Here is an 18,925-nt window from a genome sequence, read left to right as displayed (position 1 = left end):
CAATAAGACCAGGTGAAGACGGCAAAAGACCCCTAGACACCTTTCTCACCTGGTCGCAACACCTTCCTTTTGCTTGTCTGTTATTCAGTCTTGGATGCCCCCAATTTCCTCCAGTTAAATATTGGGAATACCAAAGCCATCATCGTTAGCCCCCAGCACAAACTCTGTACCCTAGCCATCAATTCCACCCCTCTCTGTCTTGGGTTACAACCTCAACATCCTATTCGACACAGAGCTGAGCTTCTGATCTGTTATCTTCTCCACCATAAAGACGTACTTCCACCTCCACCTTCAGCTGTTGAAGCCCCACGCTCTGGAATTCCCTCTGTAAACCCATCTGCCTCTGCATCTCCCTCTCCTCCTTTTAGATATTACTTAAAACTCACGAGTTTGACTAAGCTTTTGGTCACAACACCACTTTTTCCAACTTTGGCCCTTTTACCTGGTAACGCCTTGGGGCTTTTTCTACATTAAAAGCACTATATAGATGCCAGTTGCATGTTCTTAAAAAAAACTGTTAAACCTAAAAATTCACTAAGTTCCTAGCTCCCTTGCTTATACATGCAGATGGCACTGATCTACTTGCTGAAAAAGATGGTATGCATGGAACAGGACTGCAAACGGTTTTTCAATAGATTCATCAGTATAATGAAACCCCCACTGTGCCACAGATGAATCCACTTAAGTACATAACCAGTTTGCAGAGAAATGTTATGTTTGGATCAGGAAGTCCAGATAAAATGGAGATAATAGTTTGCAAGTCTGCACACTACAGCCCATTTAATCATTTAAAAATTCAAACAAAAATACCACAAAAAAACTGATTAGACTTTTAAAACATGTTTCTGGGTAAAATGTAGCAATGCTGAGATTTTAAACCCAGAAAACTGGGATTAGGGTTAGGGGTGGGGGGTGGTGGAAGAAACATTTTATGCATGGATCAGGAGTTCGATACAATGGGAAATGCTCTGGGCCATTGGAATTCTATACAATTAGAGTGTAAGGCAAGTGCTTTGTTCTATTGGAATTGTATGCCTTGATCAAGTTTCACTGAAGTTAACTGTATGCCATTAATACAATAAAAAAATCACTGAAATGGGTTTATTTTGTACCAGTTTAAGATGTAGGTTTTTGAGCAAACTTCATGTTGCTGTTGCTAAGTATCACAACAGTCTATCAACTGCAATGTAATCATTTGAAGAACTGGTTTTGATTGGAGGACACAAAGTAACCAAAAAAGTGGTCGAACAGAAAATGCTGGAAACACTGAGGGTCAAGCAACATCTGTGGAGAAAGACAAGGTTAACCTTTCAGGTTGCTGACCTTTCATCAGAGTTGGAGCCAAAGCCAGTTGCTGAGAGATGTGACTAATAGTATTTTAGCAAATACATGATCAAATGCAAGAAGGGAAACAGACAGCAATGCAGGTGACTGGCTGAGAGGAGGGGTTAAAAAAAAGTGACAAAAATCATGCCAAAGGAGAAGAGAACGTCAAGGTGGGCATTCTTGGAGTTGAAGTGGCAGTAAATTAACACAAAAAATCAAAATCTGAAAAAAAAATTACATTGTTGGAAACACGAGTTAAAATTTTAGGTCCATGACTTTTCAAAAAAAACTGTTCTAATGTACTGCATATCAAGATGCGAAGGCAATTCACTGGTTTAAAAATACTGACAATTTTAATGCAGTAAATTTAAAATGATATTCATGGCCAATAATAAATTCTCCTTTCCAGTTGCAAAAATATATGAATACATTTGCACACACTTCCTGTCAACTTTTTTCCCATGATAAATTCCTACCATATTTATAATGGAAATTGCCTATGTAAACTTAACACACTGTATTTACACTTCACCAATGGTGATGCCACAGTGCACCACCAGCAGGAATGTGTAACTTCAGCACGACAAGTTTATCAATATATGGACGTAGAAAATCATGGAAATATATAAAAAGAACAAAATCTATGACTTTAAAATGGAGAGTGAATTACATCTGTGCATCCAGGTCAAATTACACCTTTCACCCCCAACACACCCAATCTAACCCTACTTCACTTGAAGAATACACTTGGTCTCAACTTCCAATCCACCATGCTGGATTGATTTACAGCTTAAAAATCAAAATTGGAATGACGAGGGCAACAGAAACTAGAAAAGAGTCAAAAAGAAAAGTCATTCACTAGTAGCAAGTTAGAACTCCATGCAACATGACCATCTTACAGATCAATCCGATAAAGGATACAAAAACATAGACTTTACAGTTTTCAGAGTGTTATTTCAACATTTATATAGTATACACGTGGTCCTGCTGCAACCCTAGACAGTCTTTGAAATGCAGTGCCTTGTCCCTTGGCAACAGGGATATCAATGAGGCAAATGGTCATCAAATTGCTGCTCCTGCACACAACAATGCAGACCAGCACCCAGAGCTAGCTGACTCAAGTGCTAATGTAAACTGGTCATCAGTCCTTGAACTACACCAAGTAGAAACCAACATTAACCACATCTGTGGAAAATCCTTCCCCACTACTGCCAACCTTAACCACTATGCACTCTCAACCCTAACACTTGAGAGAAAAAAAACACTACTGCTAGGAGTTCAGAGATCAGAATGCAGCCAATATACTTGCAAAGAAGGAAAATGTTTCAGGAACAAGATGAAAATATTATACACCAATGTCTCCAAGATGTCAGCTAAATTTTCAGCATTGTTAAGAGAGGCCTTACAGCACACCAATACAAGAAAAGGTTATACAGAGATGTAACCCAGCACTCCCAAAGTAGCCATCTTGTAACAGTTACATAATGCTGCAGTGAGCATTTACTAAGGTCATGTTACAATGCTTAAACCCTAGTCATTGCTGATCTTGGTTTTGCACAATTTTTTTTACATTTTCTGGCAGCAACAGAAAGAACAAGACACCCAGCATCATTTTAATACCTTCCCTATGGTTGGGAGAAGGAACTACATTTATTTTGAACCCAGGGGTATTTTCTTCCAACACTACAACAACCTTGCTGATTGAACACAGTATAACAGATTCACAACTGCCATTTCTGATTCCAGTCAGGCAATAGGAGGCAACAGCTCCAGGGTAAAGGTACAAACAAAAGAAAGTTATTTCAAAGTCAGAAGACAAATCAACTAGGGTCTTTTTCACACCACCTAACAGCAAGTTATATAGTGGTATTGGAAGAGTCTGGAAGCAAATGAGATGCCTGCCTTTATTATCTAGGCAACACTATGATGTAGATGGGTGAACCATATTTTTAAAAACTATATTTAAAGAACTCTCACATTTGCAACTCAAAAATATGTGCAGCATAAGTGGCAAAGAGCTTTACGAACTTAGAGAAAATAAGTCACTCGTGATGCAGGCACATACCTCAGTAGCTGATATCTCAGTCACCACCATTAACAGAATATGCTCAATGCTCATTCTAGCTCCTTTCTGCCATTGCAAGCTATAATAGTACTTAACCAAATTGTTGTTCAATTAATATCAAAAAGAACTATTTAGTTTAGGGCAAGCGGTCACATTTCAGGAACATAAAGTCAGGACTGATATTTCATAACTCTATTACTTCTGTTTAAAAATCAGAAGACAAGACTATATTTTCATAGCTTTCCATTACTCTAATGGCATACAAATTCTGGAGAGCATATTTATCATAATACAGTTGCAGTATGCAAGTCACATCTTCACACAATTTATTCAGAACTACCCTGGACATATGGGGATTCATCTTTTACATTGGTGTGACCAGTACACCAGAACTACAATATATCTTCGTTCACATTCTGCAGATATTTTTGACAACACTGTCACCATTTAGAACGTGGATGTGCAATCGCCTATGTTGCATTTACCAGTCAAATTCTGATTCTATTCTACAATGGGTTTAAAATTGTATTGTCAACAGGCGAGGAGTGTGCTATCACACAAAAGGCCTCATTCTAGGCAACTGAATAAGAGGGGAAAAATACATACATGAAGCAACCACCACAAATAGCCTCTGCAAATGGTTTTTCTGTCCAGTTTGAACAATGACCGTGGAATAAAGAGAGATCACACTTTAACTTCTCTGAGGTGGATCTTCATGATCAACACACCTGCAGCACTCGCTATAGGACTCAGTCATAATAGGACATCAGCAGATTTTGTGGGGTGATTAGTCTGATACGATACAACACCTTTAATCCCACTGGAGCCGAACCTCACTTTCCACCAAATTAGATTCACATTCTCTTTATTATGAACCTATTGCAAACTCTCACTTAACTGCGCCAACCGGCCCGCCCCTTGGATGATCGGCAGGACAGCCGTCCAATCAGCAGGCGGAAATTCCCCGGAGGCGCCAATGATCACGAAGGATAGGCGGAACTTCCGGTAGCAGGTGCGGTTGACTGAGAAAAGGAGACAAACGTCTCGAAAACCAGGCAGTTTAAAATTACATTTCTATTTTTATATTTTCTTACACCGAAAAAATGGCAATCAAAGCTTGCTGGGTTTATTACCGAAGGCGGCAGATTTGTAAAACGAACCCCTCCTCCTCCCTCATAATAGTGAATAAACGATAGGCCGCGGGATCGTTCTCCTGACAGCGCGACGCACGCCGACATTTTATGCACCGTTGGGTTTAGGAATTAAACATTCGCTTCAAAACGGAATAAAAGCCGGTTTTTACCTCATAAATTAGCGTTTACAGGTACAGCAGCATTGGCTCCGAGCGATTGAATTCCAGTCAGCGAACAACTTCCGCCATAACTTCCGAGCTACAGGGAAGCGAGCAGAACGACAAAAAACCGATTCATAACACTACCAGGACGAGCAGCCGAGCGTCACCACATCGATTCTTACCGGCAACAAAGCCAGCGAGCAGATTGCTGATACACTGATAGTCATAGGAACCACCACCAGCGATGAGGCCTGGGGGAAACCAAATTGAAATTTCGTTTGACTTCGGTTAATCATTTCTCCCAAGACACTGAAAAATCCAATTTTTTTTTGCTTTTACAACCGTTTACTCCTATTAACTGAATCATTCAAGTGAATATTTAAAATATATCCTTTACCGTGAAACAAAATGTGAAATTAATTATGTTCGGATCATGAAAAACAATAAAAAAAATTGAGTTAGAGTAGTGTAGTAAAGCAAGGCGATTGACACCATTGGCCAGGAAGTGGACAACAGCGAATTTATTTCATATCAAAACACAAAGAATATCTTTGTCTGTCCTTCATGGTTAGCCTTACATTTTAATCAGACTTCCAAGTCAGTTAGAATCCCTGCCCAATATGCTGTGGAATTCCCTCTACATTGTATTTTCCCCACACTCAGACAGACAGCACCCACTACTGGGGTAGTTCTGCAGACATCTATACCTACAACCCAAGCTTACCAAATGAGACAATTTTTTTTTTGGTATATCGATAATGCAAACAAGATTGGGAACAGCCTCTGAAAATTGAACACTTAAAGACAGTATCATCAAAGGATCGAACAAATATTCCCCCCTATTTAAAGGGGCACAACTAATAAGACCCAAATCATAAAAAAAGACATGAAAATTTAAATAACATTGCCTGTGTCACCCACACACTCCAATCCCCGCAGTGCCCACCTGCAGAAGACATCTAGTGTACTAGCAGACTCCGTGTGCTCCCTCTCCAGGGCCACCCAGGCGCAAACAATACCACAGAAGAGAGGCAGGCAATTGGAGCAACCACCCCTACAGGTGGTCTAACTTTATCCAATCCTTTCAGATTTTTCTGCAATTCATCAGTTATATAAGGAGAGAGGGGGTTTCAATTTTGCACCTCCATTGCATATCTAACTGAGATAGAAGAGTTTTCAAATGCAATTTGTCCAGCTTTCGTTTCTAAAATGGGAGAATGATACACCCACATGTAATTCCTGTAGTGCAACACTCACCTTGTCTGTGACCCTTTTGCCATCACAGGGATCATTTCCACCTTCACCCTCGTTCTTCCAAATGCCATATTCCCATAAACAGTGCTGCTATACCACAGCACTTCCACCACTGCTACCAAATCCCAGAAGGATGCTTCCTGCCCTATGAAAGCACAGGACTGCCTCCATGACCCCTGTCCTTCCACCATTCTGCTAAACAATGAGTTCATCTAATCAGATATATCTCGCATACCATCAGTCGCACAGACAGAACAGTGCCAGCCATGTCTCAGTACTAGCACTCCTGCCTCTTGAGTCAGAAGGTTGTGGGTTCAAATTCTACTCCAAAGACTTGAACACATAATCTAGGCTGACACCCCAGTGCAGTACTGAGGGAGTGCTGCACTGTCAGGTGCTGCCTTGTGGATACGACATCGGTTACCCCATCTGCCCTCACAGGTGGAACTAAATGAGCTTATAGCACTATTTCAAAGAACAGAGGAGTTCTCCCCAGTGTCCTCACCAATATTTATCCATCAACTAACATCACTAAAACAGATGATCTCATCATCATCACATTGTGGAACTTTGCTGTGCACAAATTGGCTGCTGCATTTCCTACATTACAAAAGTACTTAAATTGGATGGAAAGCACTTTGGGATGCCCCGAGGCCTTTCTTTCTTTACATAATGTATTACATGACAGAATATCCTTATTGTTATGAAACAGCAACATCCTCCAACTCACCACGAGCAACAGTACAGAAGATCTACTAGTACACATATTTCCTTAGCAATTTCTCATTCCAAGATTTCGAGCCAAACTTTTTTTTTTAATTCATTCTTGGGATGCGGGTGTTACTGGCAAGGCATCCCAGGTGCCCTTGAGCAGTTGGTGATAGGCCTTCTGAACTACTGCAGTCCCTGTGGTGTAGGTGCTCCCAGAGTGCTGTTAGGGAGGGAATGGCAGGATTTTGCGACAATGAAGGAGTTTGTTTTTAATCTGCACCTACCTAGTCAGTTGTGATTTGTGCTCTATTTTATAAATACAAAATTCAAGCCGATTAGATTCAATACATTTGCATTGATGAAGACACGATTCCCGAAGTGTGCTACAATTACATTTTTGCTCTTTCACCGAATAATTCTGCAGCAGTACTTAATCCTTTGGAATTTCTGACAAGGCTCTCTCAAGCATCAGCCATAACTTCGGCGGGCGAAGGGTGGAAGCCCCAGGGAAATAACTGTTTTCTTAGCATAACTGCAGTGACGACACTTCAAAAAGTAATTCATTGGCTGTAAAGATCTTTGCAACACCCCGAGGATGTTAAAGACGCTAGAGAAATGCAAGTTCTTTCTAAATAAAAAGGTCAGCTACATGTTGTCAGTCAATACTGAGGTTTTTTTTTAAAAACACAGTTTAGATTTTACCCAGCCAACAAATAAATCTGATTCCTGAATATGGTAAATAGATCCATCAATTGTTCCCCTTCTACCAAACAGTTTAAAGTTGTGGCAATTCTCAAACAGACATGAGTAATTTATTTTTAAAAAGGCTCTGATGCTCAGAAACACTTAGTCTGACTCACAGCAAGAAAGCTCTCTTTCATCCAATGGAATCTGTTACTTACAACCCTCCTGGTGTGTTGGAGCAGCTGGAAAACTAGTGTCTGATTATGAGCAAGTGTTAAAATCACCAAGCTGAGGAAATGTGCCTGTTGCAGGCCTTTGTTGACTGAATTGTTAAAACTGCCATTGCCTGAAAAAAATTGTTTGATCTTCAAAGAAAAAGCCTCGTTATAATTCATGACACTTGATCCCCAGTTTCCTACTTATGGCACCTTTATACATTAAGGAAATAATAGGAGCTCTGTAAGAAATCTGAAATATGTATCATAAGTGCCTGTATTTTGAAGGAGTTGTAAAAACTACTGATGCTGTATTTGTTATAACTGATCAACCCAATTTATTTTTTTTAGTGTAAACTTGGTTACTGTACTGTTAATGTATTGCTGATCTTTCTACTTTCATGTATTATTTTATCTGTAAATAAGCCTGGACAAGTCATTTTAACAGTGGTCGAGTGGTGTGGTATTTTTACACCTTCTGAGATGATAGGAGAACATGGTAAGCATTCCACATATTCTGCAGCAAGTAACTTACTGCACTTCAGAGTTAACAGTTAGACCTGGGCTATACTAATGGTGTCAGCCATGGCTCAGTTTGTAGCATTCTGGTCTCGAACTCTCAACCTTCTGACTTAAAAGTCCCACTCCTGAGACTGGAGCACAAAAATCTAGGCTGATACTTCAATGTACCACTTCGGGAGTGCTGCACTGTCTTTCGGATGAGACATTAAACCGAAGCCCCGGCTTCTCTCTGAGACAGTTGTAAAATATCCCATGGCACTGTTTCAAAGAATCATTACAGCACAGAAGGAGTCCATGTCAGCTCCCTGGAGAGCAATCTAGTCAGTCCCATTCCCCAGCAGCCCTGCAAGTTTATTTCCCTCAAGTGCCCATCCAACTTCCTTTTGAAATTATTGATTGTCCCCACTTCCACCACTCTTGTTCATGACCATGTTCTAGGTCATTACCACTCACTGCATTAAAAAGTTCTACCTCACATACCCCTGCACCTCTTGGCCAAAAACTTAAATCTGTGCCCCCTGGTCCTTGTACCAACCATAGAACCATAGAAAAGTTACAGCACTGAAAAAGGCCACTCAGTCCATTGTGTCTGCACCAGCTGAAAAAACTAGTCACCCAATCTAATCCCTGGTCTGCAGCCTTGCAAGTTACAGCACTTCAGGTACATGTCCAGCTACTTTTTAAAATAAGTTGAGGGTTTCTGTCTCCACCACTGATACAAGCAGCAAATTCCAGACACCCACCACCCTCTGGGTGAAAAGGTTTTTCCTCACGTCCCCTTTAATCCTTCTGTCCATCACCTTAAATCTGTGCCCCCTGGTAATTGACCTCTCCTCTAGGGGAAACAGGTCCTTCCTGTCCACTCTATCTAGGCCCCTCATAATCTTGTACATCTCAATTAAGTCACCCCTCAGACTCCTCTGTTCTAAGGAAAACAACACTAGCCTATCCAATTTTTTCTCATAGTTGCAATATTCCAGCCCTGGTAACATTCTTGTAAATCTCCTCTGTACTATCTCCAGACCAATTATGTCCTTCCTGTAATGTGGTGAGCAGAACTGTACGCAATACTCCAGCTGTGGCCTAACCAGCATTTTATACAGTTCCAGCATTACATCCCAGTTTTTGTATTCTATACCTCAGCCAATAAAAGGAAAGCATTCCATATGCCTTCTTCACCACTATCTACCTGTCCTGTCGCCTTCAGCAACCTGTGGACATGCACTCCAAGGTGTCTCACTTCCTCTACCCCTCTCAATATCTGCTCATTTATTGTGTATTCCCATGCTTTGTCGGCCTCCCCAAATGCATTACCTCACACTTCTCCGGACTGAATTCCATTTGCCACATTTCCGCCTACTCAACCAAACCACTGATATCATTCTGGAATCTACAGCTATCCTCTTCACCGTCAGCTACACGGCCAATTTTTGTCATCTGCAAATTTCCCAATCATGCCTCCCACATTTAAGTCCAAATCATTAATATATACCACAAACAGCAAAGGTCCCAACACTGAGCCCTGTGGAACACCACTGGAAACCGCTTTCCGTTTGCAAAAACATCCGTCGACCATTACCCTTTGTTTCCTGTCACTGAGCAAACTTTGGATACAACCTGCCACACTCCCCTGTATCCCATGGGCTTTTACTTTTCTGACCAGTCTGCCATGTGGGACCTTGTCAAATGCCTTACTAAAATCCATGTAGACAACATCCACTGCACTACCCTCATCAATCCTCTTTGTTACTTCCTCAAAAAATTCAATTAAGTTGGTAAGGCATGACCTTCCCATAACAAAGCCATGCTGACTATCCCGGATTAATCTATGCCTTTCTAACTGACAGTTTATCCTATCTCTCAGAACTGATTCTAATAATTTGCCCACCACGGAGTTCAGACTGACCGGCCTATAATTATTTGGCCTATTCCCCGCACCCTTTTTAAACAATGGTACAACGTTCGCAGACCTCCAATCATCTGGTACCTCACCTGTATCTAGTGAGAATTTGATGATCCTCAGCACATCCGCTGTTTCTTCCCTGGCTTCCTTTAACAACTTGGGATGCAATCTATCCAGCGCTGGTGATTTATTTACTTTCAAGGATGTCAGACCCTCTTGTACTTCCTCTCTCATTATGCTTATTGTATCTAATATTTCACACTCCTCTTTAACTACAATATCTGCATCAACCCTCTCCTTTATGAAGACAGAAACAAAGTACTCATTAAAAACCCTGCCCACATCATCTGCATCCATGTATAAGTTACCTTGTACATCTCGGATAGGTCCTACCCCTTTCCTTAGTTATCCTTTTGCTCTTAATGTACTGATAAAACATCTTTAGGTTTTCCTTGATTTTACCTGCCAATATTTTTTCATGTGCTCTCTTTGCTTTCCTAAATTTCCTTTTTTACTTCACCCCTGCACTTTCTATACTCCTCTAGGCTTTCTAAAGTATTAAGTTTTCTGTGCCTGTCATAAGCTTTCTTTTTCTGTTTTATCTTACCCTATCTAACCAGGGGGCTCTAGTTTTGGCAGTACCACCCTTTTTCTTTGTGGTGACATGTCTACACTGTGCACATAGAATCTCACTTTTGAATGCCTCCCACTGGTTTGCCATTGATTTTCCTTCAAGTAGCTGTATCCAGTCCACTTTTGCCAGATCACCACTCAGCTTTGTAAAATTTGCCTTCCCCCAATTTAGAACTTTTACTCCTGTTCTATCTTTGTCCTTTTCCATAATAATTCTAAATCTAACTGTATTATGGTCACTATCTCCCAAATAGACACCCACTGCCACTTCACCCACTTGCCCAGCTTCATTTCCTAAGACTAAATTTAGAATTACACCCCCTCTCATTGGGCTTGTTATGTGCTGGCTAAAAACGTTCTCCTGAATGCAGTTCAAGAATTTTGTGCCCTTCACACTGTTTGTATCCCAGTTGATATTAGGGTAGTTGAGATCCCCAACTATTATTGCCGTTTTGTCTTTGCACTCAAAAATTTGCCTACATATTTGTTCTTCTGGTTCTCGCTCACTATTTGGGGGTCTATAGTACACTCCCAGTAGTGTGGCTGTCCCTTTTTTATTTCTGCGCTCTACCCATATGGCCTCATTTGATGATTTATTTAGCATATCATGCCTCCTCACAGCAGTAATGGATTCTTTAGCCAGTAACGCTACACCCACTCCTTTTTTTCTTATCCCCCTCTCTATCCTGCCTGAAAACACTATATTCGGGGATGTTGAGCTGCCATTTTTGCCCCTCTTTAAGCCAAGTTTCACTTATAGCAAGGATATCATGCTGCCATGTGTCCATCTGTGCCCTGCACCGGTCATAATTTTGTACACCTCTATCAAATCGCCCCTTAATCTCCTTTGCTCCAAGGAGATCAACCTCAGCTTCTCCAACCTAACCTTGTAGATAAAATCACCTCATCCCTGGATTCATTCTGGTAAATCTCCTCTGCACCCTCTCAAGGACCCTCACATCCTTATTAAAGTGTGGTGACCAAAACTGGATGCAGTACTCTAGTTGTGGCCTGAGAGCTTCATAAAGGTTCAGCATAACTTCCCTGCTTGTGTACTCAATATGTCTACTTATGAAGCCCAAGGTCTCATATGCTTTGCTAATTACTCTCTCTACATGTCCTGCCACCTTCAAAGATCTTTGCATATGCACCCCCACACCCCCCCGCCCCAAGTCCCTCTGTTCTTGTACACTCTTTAGAATTGTGCCATTAAGTCTATATTGCCTCTCCCTATCCCTTCTGTTAAAGTGTATCAATTCACAATTCTCTGTATTAAATTTCATCTGCCACTTTTCTGCCAACCTGTTGCAGTCGATTTGTATCATCCTTGCTGCTTGCCACACCTCCAAATTTGGTATCAGAAAATTTTGAATTTTACTCTGTATTCCAATATACAAGTCATTTATGTATCTCAAAAAAGCAGCAGTCCCAGCACTGACCACTGGGGAACCATCCTCCAGTCTGAAAAACAACCAGTTACCGAGAAGGGCAGGGGAGTTCTCCCCGGTGTCATGGCCAATATTTATTCCTCATATCAACATCACAAAAAAAAATTTATCTGGTCATTATCACTTTGCTGTTTGTGGGAGCTTGCTGTGTGCAAATTAGCTGCTGCGTTTCCTACACTGCAAAAGTACCTCACTGACCGTAAAGCACTTAGGGATGTTTGGAGGTTCTGAAAGGTGCTATATAAATGCAAATCTTTCTTTTAACCCAAACATAACAGAGAACATAGATAAAAGCAAAATACTGCAGATGCTGGAAATCTGAAATAAAAACAAGAAATGCTGGAGAACAGAGAACATAGACTTGGGTTTCAATTTACAAAAGACTCAGGCCAATTATGAAAATGGTCATCCAGCTATAAACACAAGAAAATCTCAAAAATATAGCAACTAGATATAAAGGAATGTATTGAAGCATAAAGTAGGAACGTGGAGATTTGTTTCCCCCCAGTCTTGAGGTTCTGATCTGAAAAAGAGGTATTGCATTGGTAGAGACACAGGAGCAGGTTAGCGGTATGCTTTCTTGGCTATATTTGTGAGGGACTGGGAAGAAAACAAAAGGCATTTATACCTTCACAAAAAATGAAGACACACTGTGGACATATTGGCCTAGGCTTTCGAATTGTGTTTGAAAGCTGCAATTATACAGGGCCTTGGTGAAGCCACACCTGGAATACTGTGTGCAGTTTTGGTCTCCTTATCTGAGGAAGGATGCTCTTGCTATTGAGGGAGTGCAGCAAAGGTTTACCAGACTGATTCCTGGGATGGTGGGACTGACGTACGAGGAGAAATTGAGTCGGTTAGGATTATATTCGTTGGAGTTCAGAAGAGTGAGGGGGGATCTCATAGAAACCTATAAAATTCTAACAGGACTTGACAGGGTAGATGCAGGCAGGATGTTCCCGATGGTGGGGAGTCCAGAACCAGGGGTCATAGTCTAAGGATAAGGGGTAAACCTTTCAGGACTGAGATGAGGAGAAATTTCTTCACCCAGAGAGTGGTGAGCCTGTGGAATTCGCTACCACAGAAAGCAGTTGAGGCCAAAACATTGTATGTTTTCAAGGAGGAGTTAGATATAGCTCTTGGGTCTAAAGGGATTAAAGGGTATGGAGCAAAAGCCGGAACAGGCTACTGAATTGGATGATCAGCCATGATCATAATGAATGGCAGAGCAGACTTGAAGGGCTGAATGGCCTACTCCTGCTGCTATTTTTTTTAATGTTTCTATGTGTTGCTGACAGTCACCCATTTATTTTAAATGATGCCGGCAGGCCTGTCTTCCACCTTCTCAAAAGCTGCAATAGCTGCAGGGCAAATAAGTTAAAACAGACAACAGAACAGCTCAATATTGTGTAAATTTAGAAAAAGAGTTACTTTCTTTTTACATATTATTTGAAAACCCGCTGAAGGAGGCATTGTAACAGCTTTATTCAGCTGTTGTTTCATATTGAAATAATCAAGTCCTTATTTTCTTTTAAGTGTGTGCCAGCACCTGCTGTTTGTAAGCCTCACCCTTGTAGCAGAGAGAAAAAGAGTGAAGCTATTGATTTTTGACGTAAACAATTAGCCTCAGGACTTTTATGTGAGGAAAATTCTAAACATTCTCATGCCTGACATTAAGACTGGCCATTCAGAACATGCCACAACGAAACTGAAAAATGAATTTTAAAATCTCTCTTTAATAAGAGTAATTGTACCTGTTGTGTTTTATCTTACATTTAGAAATCCTAGACCACTATTGTTCAGTGCGTATTTATATTTCTCAGTATGCAGACTGAATTGAGTCTTTGCTCAGTGTATAGTTACTTCATTTTTCTTTGTAAGGATATTTCATATCATAAAGGAAACACACCATTTTTCTTCCCCTTCCCACTCCCCAAACACTCCCCTCCACCTGGGCAAGTTGCTATTCAGTCATCAGTGCCACTTCTCAATTATTTCATCCTCCTCTGCTATTGACCGTGACGATGCTGAGATTACAGTTCCTTGGACGGCACTCTCTCACCCAAATAGCCAATATTCATGTGGGAGCAGAGAGTGCCAGCAAAAGATTTGCAGGGGCATCACCACCACCAAGCTCAATCTTGTCCTCACCCCTAGTCTTCCCTACAGGGGTCACTGAATAGCAACTGGGAGCAGGAAACCTGGATTATTTTCCCCTCTCCAGGTGTGTTATGGCCACTACTGCAACCCCACTAGAGATCTACTAACTCAGTACAAAGCAGGGATGGAACCCAAGACCTTGTTGTTCAGTATGCTTCCATACGAAACAATGCATTGCACATCCCCCAGTGCAACTCTTAGTTGGGCACCATGAAGTGCATGAGGGTCCAGCCCTAGCAGAAACATCTTGGGGCTTAACCCTACATCCCTCCACTCAAGTTGTTTGTGCTCCACACCTCAATGTTATGGTGTCAAGAAAAGACCAGTTTAAATGGGTGTTAACATTCTGTGGACAAATACTGGAGACCAAAGTTCTTCACCAGTCAACAAAACCACCCAATGCCAACACATCCATTAACCTAGTGAGCTAATTGTTAAGACAACAAAACTAGTAGGCAACCACAAATTTGTCACTACATAACTTCATATAAGTAGGGATAAAATTAGACATCAGAAGAATAACTTATTCTACTCATAAAATGAATAGTGGGTTTCAGAGGTCACTTGCGAATTAAAATACATGTCCCATCTTTCCCCATCAGTGTAATATCTACTGAATGAGCTACATGTTTGTAATCCTTTTACTCTGCACAATAAATGTGAAACTGAGCAAAGATAGGCTCCAGCATTATCCTTCCATAATAAACTTTCTGGAGTTTAACACTGCCTGTGTGGCACTAAGCCGGACAGCTCAAAAGGTCCCAGACTTCAATATGTGCTTAGCTCAGCTGAGTGGTACATTTGGCCTCAGTGTCCCTGGGCTAAGAAGGGGAATGATAGCCAGGGTTCCCACTCCTGATCATTCTCCAAGGCCCCTGGTGAAAGACCACACTACCAAATAATCTGCCATGAGTCACCATCCAAACTCTCACAAAGAATGGCTGAAATTCTGTTCTGGTTAAGAATGTGTTCGGTCGCTCATTTAAATTAAGATCAATTCATTGTTCTGAAATAATGCATCGTCCAACCATCTTCTATTTTGCATAATATCCTACATAAAACACCAAGTTGTACTGCAGCCACTTCACCAACCCAACGGAGCTGCAATGGATTTTTCTCAATGGCTGTGTAAATCCTTCATATTTAGGCAAAATAAGAGTCTGACTTCATTGTCAACAGGAGATTCTGAGCACTGTAAAGTCAAAATGCAAACAGGAAGACAGAACTCTAATACGGTAAATGTCAGCATCATATACTCCATTTTGACCTTTTGTAATTCACAGTATTTCCAGTAAAATCATTAATCAAGGGGTTTAAAGAGGAAGAGTCTGATCAAGATTAGAAAATAAACTCGTACAAATCCAACCGCAGTGTTCTAATAAAGTCTAAAAAACAGAAAACCGCTAGCATACTGTGACCAGTTTCTCAATTCTAGAGCACAATATTGCATGCACACGTGTAGTTATAGAAATGGAATATAAATAATATTTTTCAAATTCTAATAACTATTACCGCAAATACATTAATCGTTAATTAATGAGGCGGTCTGTCTGTTTCAGTTTCTGTGAAATGTTCCTGTTTTTCAGGAAAGTACAGTTTTTTAAAAATATATTAATGTGGAGGAAGGGTGCTGCCAATCATCATCTTCTTTGGCCTCCTTATCTCGAGACACAATGGGTAAGTGCCTGGAGGTGGTCAGTGGTTTGTGAAGCAGCGCCTGGAGTGGCTATGAAGGCCAATTCTGGAGTGACAGGCTCTTCCACAGGTGCTGCAGATAAAATTGGTTGTCGGGGCTGTTATACATTTGGCTCTCCCCTTGCACTTCTGTCTTTTTTCCTGCCAACTCTCTTCGACTCGCCACACTTTAGCCCTGTCTTTATGGCTGCCCGCCATCTCTGGCGATCACTGGCAACTGAAACCCACGACCTGTGATCAATGTCACATAATTTCATGTCGCATTTGCAGACGTCTTTAAAACAGAGGCATGGACAGCCGGTGGGTCTGATACCAGTGGCGAGCTCGCTGTACAATGTGTCTTTGGGGATCCTGCCATCTCCCATGCGGCTCACATGGCCAAGCCATCTCAAGCGCCGCTGGCTCAGTAGTGTGTATAAGCTGGGGATGTTGGCTGCCTAGAGGACTTCTGTGTTGGAGATACGGTCCTGCCACCTGATGCCAAGGATTCTCCAGAGGCAGCGAAGATGGAATGAATTGAGACGTCACTCTTGGCTGACATACGTTGTCCAGGCCTCGCTGCCATAGAGCAAGGTACTGAGGACACAGGCTTGATACACGCAGACTTTTGTGTTCTGTGTCAGTGCGCCATTTTCCCACACTCTCTTGGCTAGTCTGGACATAGCAGTGGAAGCCTTACCCATGCGCTTGTTGATTTCTGCATCTAGAGACAGGTTACTGGTGATAGTTGTGCCTAGGTAGGTGAACTCTTGAACCACTTCCAGAGCGTGGTCGCCAATATTGATGGATGGAGCATTTCTGACGTCCTGTCCCATGATGTTCGTTTTCTTGAGGCTGATGGTTCGGCCAAATTCATTGCAGGCAGCCGCAAACCTGTCGATGAGTCTCTGCAGACACTCTTCAGTGTGAGATGTTAAAGCAGCATCGTCAGCAAAGAGGAGTTCCCTGATGAGGACTTTCCGTACTTTGGTCTTCGCTCTTAGACGGGCAAGGTTGAACAACTTGCCACCTGATCTTGCGTGGAGGAAAATTCCTTCTTTTGAAGACTTGAATGCATGTGAGAGCAGCAGGGAGAAGAAAATCCCAAACAGTGTAGGTGCGAGAACACAGCCCTGTTTCACGCCACTCAGGATAGGAAAGGGGTCTGCTAATGAATCTAAAGGGAAGTGTCTAGATCCTAAGGGAATGTACCTGTGAGTAACTAAAAGCAATAGAGGAGACAAAATAAAACCAAAGGAAGATCCAAGTACTTTTTTAAATAAAAAAACATGAAATAAGTTTGTAGAACTGGAAACATATTTGTTGAACACAAATGCAAGGTAAATAGAAGAAAGCTTGATTAAGGCCCTTGATTGGGAGATTAGAGTTCCAGTAGAATCCACAGAAGGAACAGGCATCAGAAAGCAAGCGCAGGGCTAGCAGTAAATGAGGACCCTGGATCGACAGAAATAGTAAATTACTCACAGACCTCAGTTGTCGATTCACACAGTGAGTCAAAGGTAGAGTTGCTCGGAGCAGAGATGTTTCTCTTCACCAAAGGCCGAGGAGCTAGAGATGCTACAGCGCCACCACTGGCAGGAGGGTATAGCTCAGTGTGACAAATTTATACAGGCAGTTCCATTATAAATGTTGACAAAGCAATTTATAATAGGGATGCTAGCAAAGTTTAACAATTACATGAAGTAAACATGACAAATGCTAGAAATGTGCACTATACACAAAACTTAATACATTACTAGCTGATCTCCCAAGGAATCAAGACCAATCAGATGTAACAGGGTTAAAGGGCAGGAGTAATTGGATCAACATGAGCAGATATAAGTAATTCAGCCCCATTTCAAAGTCACAGATTTTGTCCTTAATCTTATATACTTTGATTTTATGTTAATTATAGTTAAAACATAGGATAATTTGAGAAGCACAAAAGTAGAGTTGCTCGGAGCAGAGATGTTTCTCTTCACCAAAGACAGAGGAGCTAGAGATGCTACAGCGCCACCACTGGCAGGAGGGTATAGCTTAGTGTGACAAATTTATACAGGCAGTTTCCATTATAAATGTTGACAAAGGAATTTATAAACAGAAATATTGACAGAAAATTGTGACAAAAAGGGGACAGTAGGAAGTAAGGTTTTGTAGACAGGAAGTGTTCATAAATATAATAATTACTATAGATATGTAATGGTCTTGTCCAACACAACAGAACAGCATGGATTGCAGTCAAAGATAGATTTTTGATTGATGTTATAGACGTCCTGGAGAGGAGAAGGTAGGCAGGAAATACAAGAGCAAAGTACTTGGGATATTGAAAATCTGAAATAAAAGCAGAAAATGCTGGAAATACTCAACGGGTCTGGCAGCATCTGACACAAAACTGGGTGGGAGGGCGAGTTGTGAGGAGGATGCAGAGAGGCTTCAGGGTGATTTTGACAAGTTGAGTGAGTGGGCTAATGCATAGCAGATGCAGTATAATGTGGATAAATGTGAGGTTATCCACTTTGGTAGCAAAAACAGGAAGGCAGATTATCTGAACGGCTATAAACAGAGAAGGGAATATGCAGCAAGACCTGGATGTTCTCGTACACCAGTCATTGAAGGGAAGCATCTAGGTGCAACAGGTGGTAAAAAAGGCAAATGGTATGTTGGCCTTCATAGCGAGAGGATTCGATACAGAAGCAGTGATGTCTTGCTGCAATTATACAGGGCCTTGGTGAGGCCACACCTGGAATACTGTGTGCAGTTTTTGTCTCCTTATCTGAGGAAGGATGTTCTTGCTATAGAGGGAGTGCAGCGAAGGTTTACCAGACTGATTTCTGGGATGGTGGGTCTGACGTATGAGGAGAGATTGAGTTGGTTAGGATTATATTCGCTGGATTTCAGAAGAGTGAGGGGGGGATCTCACAGAAACCTATAACATTCTAACAGGACTTGACAGGGTAGATGCAGGCAGGATGTTCCCGATGGTGGGGGAGTCCAGAACCAGGGGTCATAGTCTAAGGATAAGGGGTAAATCTTTCA

At 41.5% G+C, this 18,925-nt stretch overlaps 1 protein-coding gene across 16 annotated transcripts in view; it reads right to left on the bottom strand.

Annotated features, from left to right (window-relative positions):
- Positions 1 to 18,925, bottom strand: part of ikzf4 (IKAROS family zinc finger 4) — a 233,941-nt gene that overhangs the window by 185,181 nt on the left and 29,835 nt on the right. For 5 of the 16 annotated variants that reach the window (XM_068024612.1, XM_068024603.1, XM_068024604.1 and 2 more), the window contains exons 1-2: positions 6,670 to 7,986; positions 4,695 to 4,936 (exon numbers count right to left, since the gene is read on the bottom strand). The exons of 1 other annotated variant lie outside the window; for it this stretch is intronic. Coding sequence is in view for 12 of the 15 variants with exons in the window: in XM_068024603.1 (XP_067880704.1) it covers positions 4,695 to 4,699 (5 nt within the window). In the remaining 3 variants the exon portion in view is untranslated. Of the gene's footprint in view, positions 1 to 4,694; positions 4,937 to 6,669; positions 7,987 to 18,925 lie in introns of those variants that run through there. 10 more of the 16 variants (XM_068024610.1, XM_068024608.1, XM_068024617.1 and 7 more) reach the window with 5 other exon arrangements.

Source organism: Heterodontus francisci, chromosome X (genome assembly GCF_036365525.1).
Source record: "Heterodontus francisci isolate sHetFra1 chromosome X, sHetFra1.hap1, whole genome shotgun sequence".
Taxonomy (NCBI): domain Eukaryota; kingdom Metazoa; phylum Chordata; class Chondrichthyes; order Heterodontiformes; family Heterodontidae; genus Heterodontus; species Heterodontus francisci.
The sequence above is the reverse complement of the archived record's forward strand: the minus strand, read 5'-3'. Positions and strand labels throughout refer to the sequence as shown.